Here is a 19,132-nt window from a genome sequence, read left to right on the forward strand (position 1 = left end):
CGGCAAGTTGATGCTTCTCTCTCAAATCATGGAAAGATTTTAAAAAAGAAAGAAAAACTACCATAAGTAATCAGATACTGTGCTTCACACAAATACTTGATTTTAAATGTAATTTGTGCCCTAGCCAGTGACAGTGGATAGAGTGTCATCCCAAAGCACTGGCAAGCCTGGGGTTACTAGCTCAATTGCTGATCCTGGGGTCACCAGCTCTATCCTGAGGGTGCTGTCTTGACCTCTGAGGTCACCTGTTCAAGCCCTGTTCAGGGAATCTTGCACACCTAAGTGAAACAGATTGCTGCTTCTCTCTCTGTCTTCCTTTCTGTCCCTCCCTCTCAAAAATAAATAAAATGCAACTTGTGATGCTTTGTGGAGTAGGGAAGTGTAGCCCAATGTGTCTGATAATGGTACGATAAACTTTAATTGAAAAAATTCGGGCCCTGGCTGGTGGCTCAGTGGATAGAGTGTCAGCCTGGTGTATGGATGTCTTGGGCTGCATTGCCAGTCAGGGCACACAAGAGTAGCGACCATCTGCTTCTCCCCACACATCTCCCTCTTCTCCTCCTGTAGCCAATGACGTGATTGGTTCAAGTGTGGCCCCAGGCACTGAGGCTAGCTCTGTCAGAGCTCATCAGCCTCACACACTAAAAATAGCATGGTACTTGAGCATTGTCCCCAGATGGGGTTGCCATTTGGATCCTAGTTGGGGCTCATGTAGGAATCTACCTCACTATCTCCCTCCTCTCACCTAAAAAATAAAATAAATTGATAGACGTTCCAAGATGCACTGAAATAATTAAATCAGTAAGTGTGACCTTGGAGCAGAGGAAAAATAATTGCAGTAATTGGGACTGTTCTGGAAGCCCTGTTGAACAAAAATTTTAAATTATGCGCTGGCTGGGTAACTCGGTTAGAGCATCATCCCGCTACTCCAAGGTTGCAGGTTGAATCCTCTGTCAGGGCACATACAAGAATCAACCAATTAATGTAAAAATGAATGGAACAATAAATCAGTCTCTTTTCTTGCTTCTTCTCTCTCAAATCAATAAAATTAATTAACTTTAGGTCCAATGGGCAAAATCTCAAAAGCAGCAGCCTCTGTTAGCAGTGGCTGCAGTACAAAGGGATGGGAAGTAAAAGACTAATTTTCCTCCCTACATCCATAGCTCTATGTGGATGACTGTCATCTTTGAATATACTGTGCGGACTAAGTGAAATTAAAACTAGAAGTGATCTTAATGTTTGTTTTTACCATAGTTATTACTTTTCTTAGGAACCATTTCCTATCCTGTTATGCTTGAAACAACCACCAGTTCCCTACGTGGAAGTATTAGAGTTTTGCAATCTGTTTAGTTTCCACTCTGAGCACTTAAACAGTATTTGCAGATGTTAAAATTCCAAGAATTTTTGTTTTAACAGCAAGTGGAAGTGAGTAAAGAAAGAAAGAATTAAAAGGAATATGAGTCAATGAGCAAATGAGAAATGATCTGGGTTGGAGAACCAAAAAATGTTTCCCTGAGGAAGTGACACTTGAACTGATAGAGAAAAAAACTTGCAAGGGCTCTGGTGCCAAAGGTAGAGGTTAAAGCAGTTCTAGAAAGTAAGGGATAAAATCTGTCCAGATAACACATGTAGAACCAGCAGAACTTTGGAAAGGATCCTATGAGAAATTACAGTAAGAGCAAGAAATAGAAGTACACATTTGGGATACTAGAAAAGCAAGGGCCCCCTAAACATGAGTAAAATCAAGCATTAATGAACTAGAATCTAGCAATAAAAGTATTTAAATGAAGATGATATTAACTGAGCTTATGTTAAACTTTGTGTCATTTAGAAATTTTTATTTTGCGTAACGTAGGTGGAGGACCGGGTTCACCTAAATCTAATTTCATTGCTTAGGATTTATAAAGGTTAGAGATAATTCTAATCAAGTCCGGTTTCTTCTTTCTTTCTTTCTCTTTATTTTTTAAGTGAGAGGAGGGGAGATAGAATCCCATACGTGCCCCGACCGGTTCCACTGGGCAACCCCTGTCTGGGGCCATGCTTGAATCAACCAAGCAGATGGGCCCACGCTGGAACCAACTGAGCTACTAGCTGCGGGAGCAGAAGAGGGAGAGGGAGGGGAGGAGAAGCAGATAGTCGCTTCTCCTGTGTGCCTTCACCAGATCCAACCCAGGACGTCTGCACGCACGCTGGGCCGATGCTCTCTATCCAATGAGCCAACTGGTCAGGGCCTTCATTTTTACAATAGTACGTCGATTCAAAATGGGATTTGTTTAAGGTGCCCGTGAAGTTAGTTACAGATCTAGGTCTGAAATTCGTAACTCCTGACCTAGCGTTCTCTCCCTTTTAAGAATGAAGCTACTTCTAGAAAAATAAATAATTTAGAAAAATAAATGCGGGGGCTCTAGATAAAGCCTGGTGAGAAGTTATCTAAGAACTATAAATGCCTAGGTGACAAAAAGTAGCCTCTATTGAAAACTCACGCCACGAAGTTACCATGGTTACTACGAAGCCTAAGGAATGAGCCGTACAAGCGTTCCGACTGGAAAAATCCCGCCCCGCGATCCAAAGGCCAATGGTGTGTGCACCGTAACCACGTTCTCCGCAGGAACAACAGCCCCTGAGCCAATGGGGCGCGTCGTTCCTATGGTTCCCGCCGGAAAAACGTCTTGGCGTCTCTGCGGCTGACGCGGTTGCTATGACGCCCGGGGTTTGTAGGCACCTGCAGTTAGCTGCGAGGCTGTGGTGGAGCGAAGCGACTCGGGACCCTCACAGCACTCAACAAAAGACCATCCGGCCTGCTTCCTGAGGTTCCCGCCGCAGCCGGAAGAGGAAAGCACCTAATCTCCGCTCTTTTTCACCGATCCAGGTCTTTCTCGCTTCTCTCCCCAGTGTGGCTTGAAACTATAGGAGGGAAAGCCTCTCCCCTGGCTCGGCTTTTCTAGCGACAGGGTGCATTGATTCTGCCTTAAAGATTCGCCTATTTCTGGGACCCAAAAGCCACAGGCATTTAGAATTAGACGGCCACTCTTATTTAGAGAGGGCTTAGGACATCGCCAGTTAGTTAGGTAGACTATCTCCTTTTCTCACTTTTCGAGCGAAGACTCACCTTTGCCAGACCACTGCGTCTGCAGCTCCTGGCCATTAATTAACAGTCTACGGAGCCAGGATTTCCCCGGTTGCGAACAAAGAACTGCCGTTTTCTGCTTTGTTGCCCTATGTTCGTCACGCAGAACCTTACCTAATTCTTGTTGAAGCTCTGAGGGCCTTTAGTAACCTCAACATCAAAAGTGATCACGTCAGTTAACCTGTTCCCTTTCAAGCTACAACCTCACCCACTTCCCTCAACACCCCCCGTGCGCCAGTTTTCTCATCCTGCACCTTCCGCAGCCATTGTCACCCTTTCTTGTCCACGCTCTACCACCTCTGTTATCAGCAGACCCCCTCCTGTTTATCTGCTACCATGCTTTGGGTAACGAAGTATTTCACATTCGCCAGTCCTGGAATCATTTGGAAGATTTTCTCTGTTTCTCCGCATCATGGCAGGCTTTCTGTCTTGGGTAAATTAGAAACTAGAATGGAGAAGTGCACATTGGTAAATACAAAGAGTAAATTACTACAAGTCTGGTGTGTTTTGAAAATAGAGAGGAGGAATCAAAATGCAGTTTTGGGCCCATTTTAGGCTTATGTAAAGACTATTCCTTGCTTAAGTGAGTGCTTTGTTAGGCATATATTTTAGTGATGTATTCATGCATGTGGAAAGATCATTCAGAATGATCATGTAACAGAATTCCAACTTTAAGCCCATATGAACCCCGTACGTACCTTAATATGAAAGAATTTTTGGAAAGAAGATGCTTGAAGCAGTTCTATTGCCTCTCCTTCATGTCAGTTTCTTGACCAGAAAATATTCTTTGTGATGTGAGCCAAGAAACAAAAGCAATGAGGAGTGATCGAAAATAGGTATTTTGGGCAAGGGGGCAGACTTAATCCTACAAAGACTGAAATAGAGGCTTTAAAAATGGAATAAGATTCATTTATATCCAATGCAATCGTATTTTATCTTAGAAAACTTTGTCTTAAAGTATGTGTTTCTTACTGAGTCTCACAACTTCTTTGGTGTTCAAGTTAAAATGTAAACCTATTTTAAAGATATGCAAAGTGTACATTTTTAACAGGTATTGGGGGCTAGAATAGTTTGGATATATTTCTTTCTCAGGCTAATTACACCAGTTATTTGTGATACCTCATGCTTTTCCCATATACTGAGAAATTTAGCTTTCTCTTCTATAATAGGTTGGAAAAGAAAAACAAGTTTTCAGCTTTTTCTTTTTTTGTGTGTGTGAGTTAAATGGAAACAACAAATTCTAAGTGTTGAAAAAAGGGGTTAGATGCTGTATTGTAAGGAGCTCTCTTTCCCCCTTCCAATATGGATGTACTGAACAAGCATTATTATAGCCACGTTAACATAATTTTAAAAATTTTGTTTTCTCTCACCCTCCCACAGTAGTTCTAAACCTGGGAGACAGTTTTGCCTCCCAGGAGACATTTGACAATCTATAAAGGCATTTTATTTGTCACAACTGGGGATATACTATTGGCATCTAGTTGGTAGAGGACAGGGATGCTGCTATACATACTGCTATGCACAGAAGATCCCCCCACAGCAAAGTATTAGCCGGCCCAAAATGTGAGTAGTGCCAGGGTTGAAAAACTCTGACATAATGTGTCGACAGTTCATTTATTCTGTTCTGTCAGCCCTTGCATGCATGTGTACATTTTTACATTGTTACAGTGTACATTTTTGCCATTTTTTCCACATAATTTTATATTTTAAGCATTTAAATATAGATACATTGGCTCTAACTTTTAAAAATTATTTTCTCATTTATTTGATAATTGCAAGGAAGAAACTGTGTATTAATATTGTATTTAAGATGTCTGTAAGTTTTCAATTATATTTGTGTAAAAGGAAGAAAGAGAGCTAGGGTGAATAACCTGACCGGATATTTCAGCTTTTGTGGCCATGCTATTTACTTTGTTCTCTAATGTCACTCAAAGACCCAAAGCTCATCCTTTGCTCAAAGCCAGGAGATGCACTGTAATGTAAGGTGAAATATGGCCCTGGCTTCCAGAGCGCACCTGCTATAGGAGAACTAAGAACAAGTAGAAATAACCATTCATACTCATTCTCCTTGCCCTCTTCTCACCTAAAATTCTGTCTCTGTCTCAGTTTGCTTTGACAGCTTTACCACCTCATTCTTTACATCTAGAAGTTCCTGAAGGCCCCCAAACACTATAGGATGTGCTTCTTTCCAAAGAGTGGACTTTTAAGATACTTAATGAGCATTTACTCAGTATCTACTTTGTAGAGAATAGTATGTTTGAAGACTTTGTTATGTGGGCAATTTTAGCCACAGTTTAGTGTCACAGCATTTGTAATTCAAAGACTGGATTTATATTACCTCAAGAACAGATTTTTTAGAATTTTCAGTTTACTAAACCATTGTGTCTGAATAAATCCACTGGAAAAAAATGTTAGTTTTGTGATGTCATAGCAGAACAGGCAGAGGGACACAAATATTCCAAGTCATGGAAATATAAGCAGCACGATTGGGAACAATTGCATGAAGAGCGAATGTCAAGTGTGGCAGAATGTAAGACTAGAGAGACAGGCAAGAACCACATTGTGAAGAACCTCTGGTGCCAAGCTAAGGGGTTTGAACTCTTCCTGAAAGCGATGGGAATGTTAAACAGCAACTGATTTGCATTCAGAAAGATCAGTCCAAGAGCTCTGTGGAATACAGGTTGGACAGAAGCCAGCCTGGCAGCAGGGAAATCAGTTAAGGATGCTATTACACTAAACTGGGCAAGTAGTAAGGAGAGCCTAAATTAAGACAGCAACCAAAGACATGGAGAGGATGAATTAGAAAATGATAAAAAGGATAGAATCTACAAATTCAGGGATGGGTTGTATGTGAGAGTGATATAAATAAGAGGGAGGGACCATGGATGACTCCCAGTTTTATGGCTTGGGAAACTGTTTGATGGTTATTTTATCAACTGTAGAATATAAGAAGAGGAACAAATGTAAGAGAAAGAAGTGTTGGATTGTTCAAACTGAGTTGTTTACTAGATAGTGACTATGCATTGGTCTTAAATAGTAGACTCATTTTATATTGCCTTCTTACCCTACATCCTCTTTCTGGAACTGGTACCTCTACATGAATCGTGGCTTTGGTGGCCATATTTGTACTACTACTTTCAATCCATTTCAGCCACAACTGGCTGAATGAGGATTATACAACTAACTTCGGGGGGCGGCACAATTCATTGGGTGAGCAATAAATAATTGTCTCTTTTTCATAAATTTGAACTAAGATAAAAAAGAATGGAAACAACTGAATCTGAAAAGTCACATAGGCTTTACAATCTGAAAGGCTGTTTTCACTATTGCTGATGAACAAGCAGAGAAAGCCCAGCCATGTGGAGAAGGAATTTAATAAGAGCTGATTCACAGAGAACCCCAAGATGAAGGACATCATAGGTCACAGTAGACTTAGTAATGGCTGTCCAGCTCAATGCCCAGTTCCAGTGCAGCCATATGTAGTCTGCAGCCCGTGCCCTTGTATCTTATTTTTAGTAACCACCCTTTAGTAGTTGAGAGTGGTTGGCTGAGAGGGACAGAAAGATCAACGTAATAATGACTTTTAAAAGATAGAAAAGTATTTCTCTCACACAGAAGTCAAGAAGAAAGCAGTCCAGAACTGATAGAGCGGCATCTGGAAGTAGTCAGAGACTCAAATGTCTTCCCTCATGATAGTGTATCATCCAGGACATATGGCTTCCACCCCCCGGTGTCCACGATGGCTGCCAGGAGAAAAGAGGAAGGAGTGAGAGAGAAAGAGGGCATTCTGCTCCTTTAAGGATAATTTCTAGGGGTGTTACACAACTTCATTTACATCTCATTGGTTAGAATTTAGTCACAAGGCTATATCGAACAGTAGACAAGGCAGCTGTGTAATTAGTCAATGAATTAGATATCATTTCTGTGGGAAAAGGGATGAATAAATATTGAAAGACAGGCCTGACCTGTGGTGGCGCAGTGGATAAAGCGTCAACCTGGAATGCTGAGGTTGCAAAACACATCTGGGAGTTGATGCTTCTTGCTCCTCCTCTTCCTTCTGTCTGTCTGTCTGTCTGTCTCTCTCTCTCTTTCTTCTCTAAGTGAATAAATAAATAAAAATCTAAAAAAAATTGAAGGACAACTGGCAGTCTCTGCCACATGCACTTGTATTTGTTCTAACTTCAGTGTGTTTCTGTTTCTTGCCACTTTTTCTAGATAGATCTGGAGCTCAGCAGGAATGGATTATTATTTAATCTTCCTAACAACCCAATGACATAGGTATTACTATTATATCCATTTTATTTTAGGGAAATAAACATTTAAAGAAGTTAGTAGCTTACTTGTATAAGTCACACAGCCAGAAAGTAGTGGAGCCAGGGTTTGAACCGAGGCGTGTCAGACTCCCATGCGCAGGTATCACCATGACAGTGAGAAGATCATAGAGCCAAAGGCGGGGTTCTTAGGAATGGTAGCGTTTGAAGGGTCTATAGGAGAAGAGGGACCCAGGAAGAGCACAGAGAAGGAAAGGTTATAGAGGTAAGAGTAAAAACAGAAGAAAGTGACATCACAGAACAGGGAAAGGGAACACTTTCAAGAAAGAAGTGAACAGATACTATAAGTGGGTCCTTACTCTGTCTCTGACTCCCTTGGTGTCTAAGCAAGTCCATTCCCTACTGGGCATTAGCATCCCAGACTAATGGACAGCTGGCTCCTAGTCCCTCCTGATGCCGGGCAGGGGAGAAGGAGCAGCAGTGACAGTGGGGTTCTGCCCAGTGGCCTGGTTTTATGGATTTCCCTGCCTACTAGGTGGAGACTATCTTGCCTTCATTCCCAGGGCAGATTGGGGCTCCTAGGTGGAAGCTGACAAGATGGGACTGAATAGCAAAGGGCAGGGAGGCAACAATATCCTCCCATTAGAGTGGCCATTATGGTTATTTTTATGGAAGTTCCTCAAAAGGTTAAACATAGAATTATATATCCATAGTTCCATTCTTAAGTATCTACCCAAAACAATTGAAAGCAGGGACTTGAACAGATATTTGTACACTGGTGTTCATAGTGGTGTTAGGCACAATAGTCAAAAGATGGAAACAACCTAAATATCCATCAACAGGTAAATGGATAAACAAAATACTACAATGAAATATTTTTCAGCCTTACAAAGGAAGAGAATTCTGATTGATGCTATAAAATGAATGAAACTTGAAGATTTTTTGCTAAGTGAAATAAGCCAGAAACAAAAGGACAGATGTATGATTCTTCCTATATAAGGTACCAAGAATAGAGAGATTTGTAGAGACAAAAGTAGAGGTTTTCAGGGGTTGGGAGAAAGGATAAATTGGGAATTATTGTTTCATGGGTACAGAACTGATGTTTGGGACAATGAAAAAGTTCTGAAAATGGGTAGTGGTGATGGTTATATAACATTGTGAATGTACTTAATGCCATTGAATTCTACACTTATGAATGGTTCAAATTGTAAATTTTAGGTTTCATTTATTTACAACACTGATACATCCATAAAAGAAAAGATCAGGAAGTGCAGAAAGTTTTGGTCAGAGTAGGACATTTGGAGTTTAGGGTTGCAGGATTTCAGTAGTAGTTCAGATTATGACTAGAGCTCAGATGTAGCCATGGGGTTAGATGGCTAAGTAGAACAGAGGTTAAAGATAACTGACTTTGGGAGGTAGGTCATGTCTAGGAGCTTGGATGAGTCACACACTTGGATAATGATCTGCAGCCTACACTGTCCTGCTCACCCAGAAACCCCCTCTTCCTATGTTCCTGCTCACCTCCAATACCCCCACATCTCCCAGAAGCCAAGGATCCAGAGGTATTCTCAATATTTCCAGTCCCCTTTTCCTTTCACTGTCACTTGAGACTCTCCTACTTCACCCTACATCATGGAGGGGGGGGGTGGATTATACTACTCTCTGGGGACAAGCAACCCACAATATAACAATGATAAGGCCTTGTAATGATTCTAACATTTATGTTGTAATAATTCACAATTTCATCATTTATCACAACTTGCTTTAACATTTTAATATATTTGCTTCCAATCTTTTCTTTGTGTGTCTGGTTTTAATATATATAGTTATACTAATACTTTTACATTCTTATTATAATATAAGCATTTTTCCATATTACCAAATAGGCCTTATAGGATACTATATAGTCCTAGTGTCTTTGGCAGTCTGATACCCAGGACTAAAACCACAAGTAACTGAATAGTGCTCAGAGAACTTGCAGGGAGAAGGGGAAGATGAGTGGGGACTGGATGAGAAAATTTTTAGCTGTGACTTGTTGGGAGGACACATGGGAATACAAAGTTTCAGACATGGGTTTTCTTTCAATGTGAATATCAGATGAGAATTAAAATTCTATATATCACCCACAAAAAGTGTCGATGTGAAAACAATGGCTCTGGAAAACTTAGCAAGAAAGGAAAAAAATAATAAAAATTTACTTTTGCTGTTAAAAAAGAAAAACACTATAATTGTGTGGACTAACTGCAGTGTGATCATAATTATGGTTATCACTACTGTTTGGGTCAGGTCAACTTGGTTAAAAGTTGTGTTTGATTATAACGGAAAGTGTAATGCATAGTGGTCCTAGTAACACAAATACCAGTTCTTTCATCAGCAGATAATTATCTTTTACCCACCGTGGAGTGCAAGCTGTTGTGTAACATGACTGCTTTCAACTGAAAAACATTACAGACACTATTGATGGCAGACGTGGAGTAAGATGTTTTAGAAGAGAGCTGAGTGACTTGGAAGTCAGCAAAAGTGATATGACATATTCTGTAAGCAAAATCACTCATGGGTAGTATAGAATTAGTAGGCTCTCTAGCTTCCAGAGGAGACCTTTTATTTCTGTTATTCACTAGAGGGAACAAAGGCTTCTTTGGAATTTATAACATTGCAAGGGGCCTTTGGGAGACTTTCAGATTATTAAATTGCAAACTTCAGAGCTGGGCAGACAGAAAAGTTTGTATTTTTTAGCCTGACCAGGAGGTAGCGCAGTGGCTAGAGCGTTGAACTGGGATGTGGAGGATCCAGGTTTGAGACCCCGAGGTCACCAGCTTGAGTGCAGGCTCATCTGGTTTGAGCAAAGCTCACCAGCTTGAGCCCAAGGTCGCTGGCTCGAGCAAGGGGTTACTTGGTCTGCTGAAGGCCTGCGGTCAAGGCACATATGAGAAAGCAATCAATGAAAAACTTAGGTGTTGCAACGCACAACGAAAAACTAATGACTGATGCTTCTCATCTCTCCGTTCCTGTCTGCCTGTCCCTATCTATCCCTCTCTCTGACTCTCTCTCTGTCTCTAAAAAAAAAGAAAAGCTTGTATTTTTTAAAAACACTCATACTTTTTTATCATATATGTCATGTCATTTTACTTGACTATATACAGCTGTTCAGAGCTTTGATTTTTTTTGTGTGTTGTTATTTCATGTAAGTATTCACTGTAATTGGATAACATAACAATTTATAGGAAAACTGTACCTTGTAGAGATCTTAACTCCAGGCATGCAGGGGTGGGCAAAAGTAGGTTTACAGCTGTGAGTATGTGAAACACAGAACTTTTTTTTTTTGTACAGAGACAGAGTCAGAGAGAGGGATAGATAGGGACAGACAGAGAGGAACAGAGAGAGACGAGAAGCATCAATCATCAGTTTTTTGTTGTGACACCTTAGTTGTTCATTGATTGCTTTCTCATATGTGCCTTGACCGCAGGCCTTCAGCAGACTGAGTAACCCCTTGCTCAAGCCAGCGACCTTGGGTCCAAACTGGTGAGCTTTGCTCAAACCAGATGAGCCCACACTCAAGCTGGTGACCTCAGAGTCTCGAACCTGAGTCCTCTGCATCCCAGTCCGACACTCTATCCACTGCGCCACCGCCTGGTCAGGTGAATATATTTTTTTAAAGGTTTTTATTTATTGATTTATTTTTATTTTTTTTAGAGAGAGAGAAGCATGGGGGAGGAGCAGGAAGCATCAGAAGCATCAACTCATAGCTGCTTCTCCTATATGCCTTGACCCGGCAAGCCCAGGGTTTTGAACCAGTGACCTCAGCATTCCAGATTGATGCTTTATTCACTGTGCTACCACAGGTCAGGCAGAATTTATTTTGTACTACTTATTATTGTTATTAACCTACTTTTGCCCACCCCAGAATATACATATCAGGTTTCTGGCATGCTCAGTCTTGTGTACTGTGTGGGTGTGCGTGTACATACACATATGCTCTCTTCTATCAAAGGAAACGCTCAATTAGAAGACATACTTCACCATCTTGAGAAAGAATTAAACCTCATGTTACTACAGAAGAACAACTCTACTTTGTGTGGTGCCTGCTCCAGTACACTGAAGACATGCTGAGGACTGCTCCCAGAAATCTAGAAGAACTTTCAGTGAAGAACACAGGAAAAATGAAAGAAGTAGGATCTAATAACAAAGTTCTAAGATATCTGTGGTTTTGTTCATTGTCCATTAAATTAACACATTAAAAACCAACATTTGACTATCGCTGTAAAGTTGTAAAGCACTCATGTATATATATATATATATTTTTTTGGTGGCAGAGACAGAGAGTCAGAGGGACAGATAGGGACAGACAGACAGAAAGAGAGAGAGATGAGAAACATCAATTCTTCGTTGCGGTTCCTTAGTTGTTCATTGATTGATTTCTTATATGTGCCTTGACCGGGGGGCTACAGCAGACCGAGTGACCCTTTGCTCGAGCCAGCGACTGGGCTCAAGCTGGTGAGCCTTGCTCAAACCAGATGAGCCCGCGCTCAAGCTGGCGACCTCGGGGTCTCAAACCTGGGTCCTCCGCATCCCAGTCTAAGGCTCTATCCACTGCACCACTGCCTGGTTAGGCTATACATTTCTTTTTTCATGAAATATGTCAACAGTCAGTATTAATTTCCAACAGAGGACATGTACAGGATGTTGCCCAGAGATGACTGGTTGAACATCCAAACAGGTCTGCTCGTGGTGGCTTTCCCCATCTTGGTAAATTCCTCTGTGTCTCAATAACTGATCCTCTAGCTAACTCTCTTGCTTGTTGCCTTAGAAACCTAAGTAGATCTGCTTCTCAAAGGTACTCTTGTACCCTTGACTACACTCAAAGAAGTTTTTAGAAAAATAGAAATCAGCTTATTAATTGACAGTAAGAGATATAATTGCCAAAGGAACCAGTCACATATGTCCTGGTTTACTTGGTGAACAAATGATTCTAAAATTTTACAGTGCTAGCTGAGATTGTCATAGTTACACCATAGGCTGTCTAGCCCTTATTTCCGGACCTGTTAAATCCTGGGACCAGGATACCTAGCCTCAGATGAGTAAATAATGGCATCTTTTGACTCTCTTATCACTCTGATGTTTCCAGTATTGATCAACCTACGTTCTGACATATTCTTTCTTTAATAAGTGAATTCTCTCAGGTTCTTGGGAATCAACTCTACTGTTTTTCCACATCTCAGCTCAGCTGGATAACTTGTTGATTTTTAAACCTGACTCTTATAGGGCAATCTGATTTCCAGACTCTTAAAGAGGAATGCAGTTCCTTCAGAACAAAAGCAGCAGAGTGTATTAGATCGTGAACTCGAGGCACATCAGGGTGCACATTGCCTCTAGCACTGTCACTCTGTGTAACCTTAGGAAAGTAACTTTTTTGAGCTTGAAAATGGTAATAGTTTGTTCAAAGGGATTTGTGAAGTTTACACAAGAGAATGTGAATAAACTTTGTACTCATCACCTTCTCACCTAACAAGTATTTTATAAATTGTAGCTATTATTATTAGAAATAGGCATTACTCTTCCTGCCATTTTAAAGAGGAGGAAACTGAAGCTTACCAGGAAGTTAAAAAGCTAGATTGTGCCCTGGCCGGTTGGCTCAGCGGTAGAGCATCGGCCTAGCGTGCGGAGGACCCAGGTTCGATTCCCGGCCAGGGCACACAGGAGAAGCGCCCATTTGCTTCTCCACCCCTCCGCCGCACTTTCCTCTCTGTCTCTCTCTTCCCCTCCCGCAGCCAAGGCTCCATTGGAGCAAAGATGGCCCGGGCGCTGGGGATGGCTCTGTGGCCTCTGCCCCAGGCGCTAGAGTGGCTCTGGTCGCAATATGGCGACGCCCAGGATGGGCAGAGCATCGCCCCCTGGTGGGCAGAGCGTCGCCCCATGGTATGCGGGAGTCTGTCTGACTGTCTCTCCCCGTTTCCAGCTTCAGAAAAATGAAAAAAAAAAAAAAAAAAGCTAGATTGCAACCCTGTTTTCCTTCTATACCATTCAGCTTCTTATTCACGTCTGAGACGTGGTCCATTAGGCTTCACAACAATTCAGCAGAATACAGCCCATTTATTTGGTAGTCTGCTTCTAAGCATTTTGGCAATAGGTAAGGGCTCAGTCACTGGTTCTGGCCCACCTAAGTGTGCAGTCTAGCTCTTTCCTTTGTTCTTTCCATGACAAGGCAAATGTGTCAGCCTCTCTCGGCCTGCTTTCTCATCTATAAAGTGGGAGGATTCTAGTCCCATAGGGTTGTGGTGAAAGTTAAGTACAGGGTGAGATAAAAGTAGGTTTACAATTGTTCATATGAACAATAATACAACCAATAATATAAGAGTAAACTCTGTTTTGTGCACTCACAACTCTAAACCTACTGTTGCCCACTCTGTATTTGATGGCCTTGACACATTAGTGCCTAGAGCACATAGTTTTCAATCTGTTACTATTAGCTGTATACAAGTACCTTCTGTCAAGTTGCCATATTAACCAGAAATAATTTTTAAAGAATATCTAACAATTTATTTTAAAAGAATCTGTTATTAACATTTCAGACATCTTAATCAGTTTTAGCATAGGAGTATAAACATAATTATTGTGTAGACTTTTCATCATCCATGGATATCATGACCATGTTTTCTAAACCACAAATAAGATTTCATTTGAAGTCTGATATATTAGTGGAAAAATATTAGAAATAGTGACTGTCTTATAAAATGTGTGGTCACGTGTCATCACATCTATGGGAAATGGTGTCTGATAACATAAGACAGCTGCTTAGGGAGAGGGACCCTCACTTCAGGAGAGCCAAGTTTTCTGTTTATTTCTTAGATTGTAGACACAATAGTTTGGTGATCTCTTAATGGCTCCTTCACTAAATAGACTTTAAATATGGGTCAAAATATGAGCTGCAGACTAAGAGAGAGAAAATTTTATTTTCTTTTTAGGTGGGAAATTATGCAGACCATGTCTATATCTTAGCAGAGGAAAGAGAGGCATCTTCTCATGGTTATGAAAAGGAAAAGAGGCATCCTAGACATGAGTTTAAAGAGCTCCGACTCAAACAGGGTAATTTCTCGTTTTGTAAAAATTCAATTTTAATCTTTTAGTTATAAAAATTAATATGTGATAGTTAGAAAATTTGAGAAGTGTATAAAAGTAGAAGGAAGGGAAAAATACTGTATGTCCTCCACATTACAAAAGTACTTGTAATGTTTTAGAGTCTAAGCTCAGTAAGAAACCAAATGAGAACAGGACTGGGGTAAGGAACACTGAAAAGTGTTTAAAGTCAATGGATTATAGTTTCAAGTATGGTAAAGACGTGTTGAAATCATGCTACTAGAAGTACATAGGAAGAAATAATTGGAGAACAGGATGCTTGCAGTTGAGAGTAGGAAGAAGCCACAGTTGTTGGTAATGACAGGGTATAGGGAATCACTGTGGAGCAGGTGGCGGAGACAGAGTAGAGGACTAGATCTTTAGAAGTTAGCTAGTGAAAGGAGTCAGAAGGCAGGGTACTAGAATGATCATCTTCCTGATATTGAAATCACCAAGAATTTTGTCAGGATTAGTTGAGACACCTTAGACAAATTATTTGGTTTCTTGGTGCCTGAGTCTAACTATCATAAAAGGATAATCATCCTTCCTACATCATTGTGTTATTATAGGATTAAATGAGATACATTTATCTCAGATACTTAGTACAATACCTGCCATATAATAAGCACACAGTAAACAAATTTTAAAGTTATACAAGAACAATTTTAAACTTATGCAAGTAGTAGTAAGAATATCTACTGCTTTTGAGGACTTTTCTCACTCCTTTTTTTGGTTATAATTTTGAAAGTTTGCAAACACTCTAGAGAGATGGAGGGAAGCATAGTAGTATTAGTATAGCTTCTTTTAAAAATTAATTAGTGGCCTGCCCTGTGGTGGCGCAGTGGATAAAGCGTCGACCTGGAAATGCTGAGGTTGCCGGTTCGAAACCCTGGGCTTGCCTGGTCAAGGCGCATATGAGAGTTGATGCTTCCTGCTCCTCCCCCCTTCTCTCTCTCTCTCTCTCCTTTCTAAAATGAATAAAAAATAAAAAAACAAAAAAACAAATAACTCTAAAAAAATTAATTAGTTATCTAATTAAAAATTCATGTAACATCCTGCAGAGTAGTTGTTTACCTGCATTTCTTTTAACAATTTGTTTCTGTTATTTCTTCCTGACAGAAGCACAAATGAAGGAGACTGAAGAAATGAAGCAAGAAGGCCCTGGAATAGCTCAGAGCCACCCCAGTGAACAGATTGCCTACTTACTGGTGGACAGAACTAAACTCTTGAGTAAATTGGAACTTGGGGACTCAAAGCCAGAGTCACAAAGATGTATGAGCAGTAACCTACAGAGAGAATTTTCCCAGGTATTCCAAAATTAGCTAGATAAATGAACAACAGGCAGTCAGTTTTAAAATGCATTGGTTCATTCAACCATTCATTCATTAAAATATCAGGAAACCAGTTTTAACAGTACTTAAGAATATAGACTTTGGGTTTGGGTAGACTTCCTTTGTCTTTGAGGAAGTTAGTTAACTTTTGTGAGCATTGATTTCCTCATTTATAAAATCTGGGGTCAACTTAATTGCACTACAAGATGATCATGAAAATGAAATAACTTAATGTTTGACAACATATATATTCTTTTGAATGGATATATCAAATTTAACCACTTTATTGGATGGCAGAGGATGAAGGGATGATATATAATGCCAGAGATAATCAAATATTAAAAAAATTTATTGTGGAATATAATGTTTATACAGAAAATTGATAAAACTTAAAAAGTTATGGAGTAAACACTCTTGTAACCACTGATCCTGTCAAGAATACGACATTGCTGACTCCCTGAAAGCTTCCTTTGTATACACCCTTCTGATCACATCCCTTTCTCCCACAAAGCTATGCATTTCTACACAGTGTATTTAGTAATTTAGTTTTGCCTCTTTTTGGACATTATGTACAAGGAATCAACTTTGGAATTACTTTGTAGTGAAGTGTTATGGGTTTTTTTCCATTTTGTTTATTTTTTTTATTGAGATATGATTGACATATGGTATTTTATTAGTTTCATGTGTACAGCATATTGATTCGATATTTGTATATATTGAAGAATGGTCACCACAATAAGTCTAATTAATATCTGTCACCATGCATATTTACAGATTTCTATTTCTTATGATGAGAACTTTTAAAGTCTACTCTCTTAGCAACTTACAGATATGCAATACCGTATTATTAACCATAGTTAACATGCTGTATGTTACATCCCCATGATGTAGTTTTTGCTAAACTATTTATTTTTGCTAAATTTATTTATTTATTTATAAATATTATTTAATTTTTTGGGTAACATTAGTTAATGAGATTATATAGGTTTCCAGTATATAATTCTAAAACATCATTAATATGTATTGTGTTCACCACCCAAAGTGAAGTCTCCTTCCATCACCATTTATATATATTCTTTCGAATTAGTGTTTTGGGTTTTTTTGGTTATAGTCCCAGAAATGGAATCACTGCGTCATAAGGCAGCTCCATTTTTAATTTTTTGAGGAAATTCCTGACTTATTTATTTTATAACTGAAAGTTGATAACCTTTTGACTCCCTTCACCAATTACAGTTTGTCATTGCTGTGTTATTCCATTATATATGGCATAACACTACCCATTCTATGTTGATTTGGGTTATTTTTGATTTATGTCTATTAGGAACATATTATAATCTATCAGTTATGCTGCTATAAAGAATCTTATATTTGTATCCTGGTTCATGCATTCGTATAAGGTATGTACTTTGGAGCAGATTTAGGGAATTGTAAAGTATGTAAACCTTCAACTTTACCACATAACGTCAATTGTCTCCTTCAGTAGTTGTGCCCTTATACTGGCCCCAGTAGTGTATGAGAGTACATTTACTCTTTGCCTACACTTGATATTGTTTGACTTTTAAATTTCTACTAAACTACTGAGTGCATGATATCTCATGTTGGTTTTAATTAGCATTTTCCTGATTATTAATGAAGTTAGTATGGTTATTGATCATTTACGTTTCTTATTTTGTTAGTACCTGTTCAAGTCTTTGTCTGCTTTGAAATTCAGTTGTATATCTTTTTCTTACTGATTTATAAGAATTCTCTATATATTCTGGTTGCAGCTCTTTTGTTGGTTATGTGTATCACAAACACTTTTCTCTTCACTCTGTAGCTTGCCTTTTAACATTCTTAATAGTGTCTGTTAATGAATAGAAATTCTTAAATTTAGTCCAGTTTGTTCATAGTTTCTTCTATGGTTAGTGTTTTTCTTTCCTGTTTAAGAAATCCTTGCCTTCTGGGACTTTGCTTTTTGGTTGCACTGAATCTACAAATCAATAAGAGGAATTGTCTATCTTAAAATATTGATGCAATCTGTGATCAAGGAGTATCTCTCCATTTATTTTTTTAATGTATATAAGTAAAGTTTAATAATTTACCCCACAAAACCTTGCATACTTATTTATTTCTAGGTAAATCACATACTTGAATGCAAAAAATGAGCTCTAAACATGATTTGAGCCATGTTCAACGTACTCACACCTTGTAATTAAGTGAAATACTTCATGTATAAGCATTTTACAAACTGTATTTAATGTTTCATATAAAGGAGAAGAGTAGTCTCTTTCTTGCCAGATGGCACTCATTTTTATGATTAAATTTCTATTTTTGGCCTGACCTGTGGTGGCGCAGTGGGTAAAGCATCGACCTGGAAATGCTGAGGTTGCTGGTTCGAAACCCTGGGCTTGCCTGGTCAGGGCACATATGGGAGTTGATGCTTCCAGCTCCTCCCCCCTTCTCTCTCTCTGTCTCTCTCTCCTCTGTCCCTCTCCTCTCTAAAAATGAATAAATAAAATAAAAAATTAAAAATAAAATGTTTATTAAAAAAAATTTTCTATTTTTAAATAATCATATAACCAAAATATTTTTTTATATTTATTTTATTGATTTTAGAGAGAGAGAAAAACAGAAACATAAATCTGTATGTGCCTTGACCAGGGATCAAACCAGCAACCTCTTTCGGGCGATACTCTAATCAACCAAGCTATCTGGCCAGGGCTCCAAAATCTTTTAGATATGTTAAGTTGAATCATATGAAATTCCAAGTTTATAGGTTAAAAGTAATCAAATATCACCAATTTTTATGGTTCAACTTAATAAAAAAGGTACACATAAATGAAATTGTGTTTGCTACTTTGATTTATTGGTTTTTAAACACTTATCAGAAATAGTGCAATGTCATATGAGTACATTTACTTTTTGTTTTATTACTAACAATACTTTTGTTTCAGTCCCATAATGAAGACATAGAAAAAGATACACTAGCACAGCACTGTGGAGAGAGAGACATGGAACAAATAGCAGAGAGGTTAAGGATGGCCTATGAAGAGATCAGAAGGCTCGCTGATGAAATGCAAGGGAATGAGAAAGAACAGAGTAAATTAGGTAAGCTGTGGTTGGAGAAGAACATTTACGACCATATTTTAAGTGTAACGACCTTTTCTCAGGGTGGAACATGAGTATCTTGAGAAAATCTTTTCTGATAAACACATAAAAGTCTGATAAACAGCCTCCGTTTCTTCAGTGCCCACAATTTTTTATTAAAGCATAAGTATACTATAACTACCAAGAAGCGCACAACTCTTAAG

The 19,132-nt window shown here is 39.2% G+C and overlaps 1 protein-coding gene across 3 annotated transcripts in view; it reads left to right on the top strand.

Moving 5' to 3' along the window:
- The first annotated feature begins 2,716 nt into the window (after positions 1-2,716).
- CCDC30 (coiled-coil domain containing 30) overlaps positions 2,717-19,132 on the top strand; it is a 110,566-nt gene continuing 94,150 nt past the window's right edge. The window contains exons 1-6 of one of the 3 annotated variants that reach the window (XM_066376025.1): positions 2,717-2,869; positions 11,092-11,240; positions 11,390-11,567; positions 14,361-14,481; positions 15,631-15,818; positions 18,776-18,929. In XM_066376025.1, the coding sequence (XP_066232122.1) occupies positions 11,502-11,567; positions 14,361-14,481; positions 15,631-15,818; positions 18,776-18,929 (529 nt within the window). In that variant the 5' untranslated portion in view covers positions 2,717-2,869; positions 11,092-11,240; positions 11,390-11,501. The remainder of the gene's footprint in view (positions 2,870-11,091; positions 11,241-11,389; positions 11,568-14,360; positions 14,482-15,630; positions 15,819-18,775; positions 18,930-19,132) is intronic. The other 2 variants (XM_066376026.1, XM_066376028.1) reach the window with 2 other exon arrangements.

This window comes from Saccopteryx leptura, chromosome 3 (genome assembly GCF_036850995.1).
Source record: "Saccopteryx leptura isolate mSacLep1 chromosome 3, mSacLep1_pri_phased_curated, whole genome shotgun sequence".
In the NCBI taxonomy this organism is placed as follows: Eukaryota; Metazoa; Chordata; class Mammalia; order Chiroptera; family Emballonuridae; genus Saccopteryx; species Saccopteryx leptura.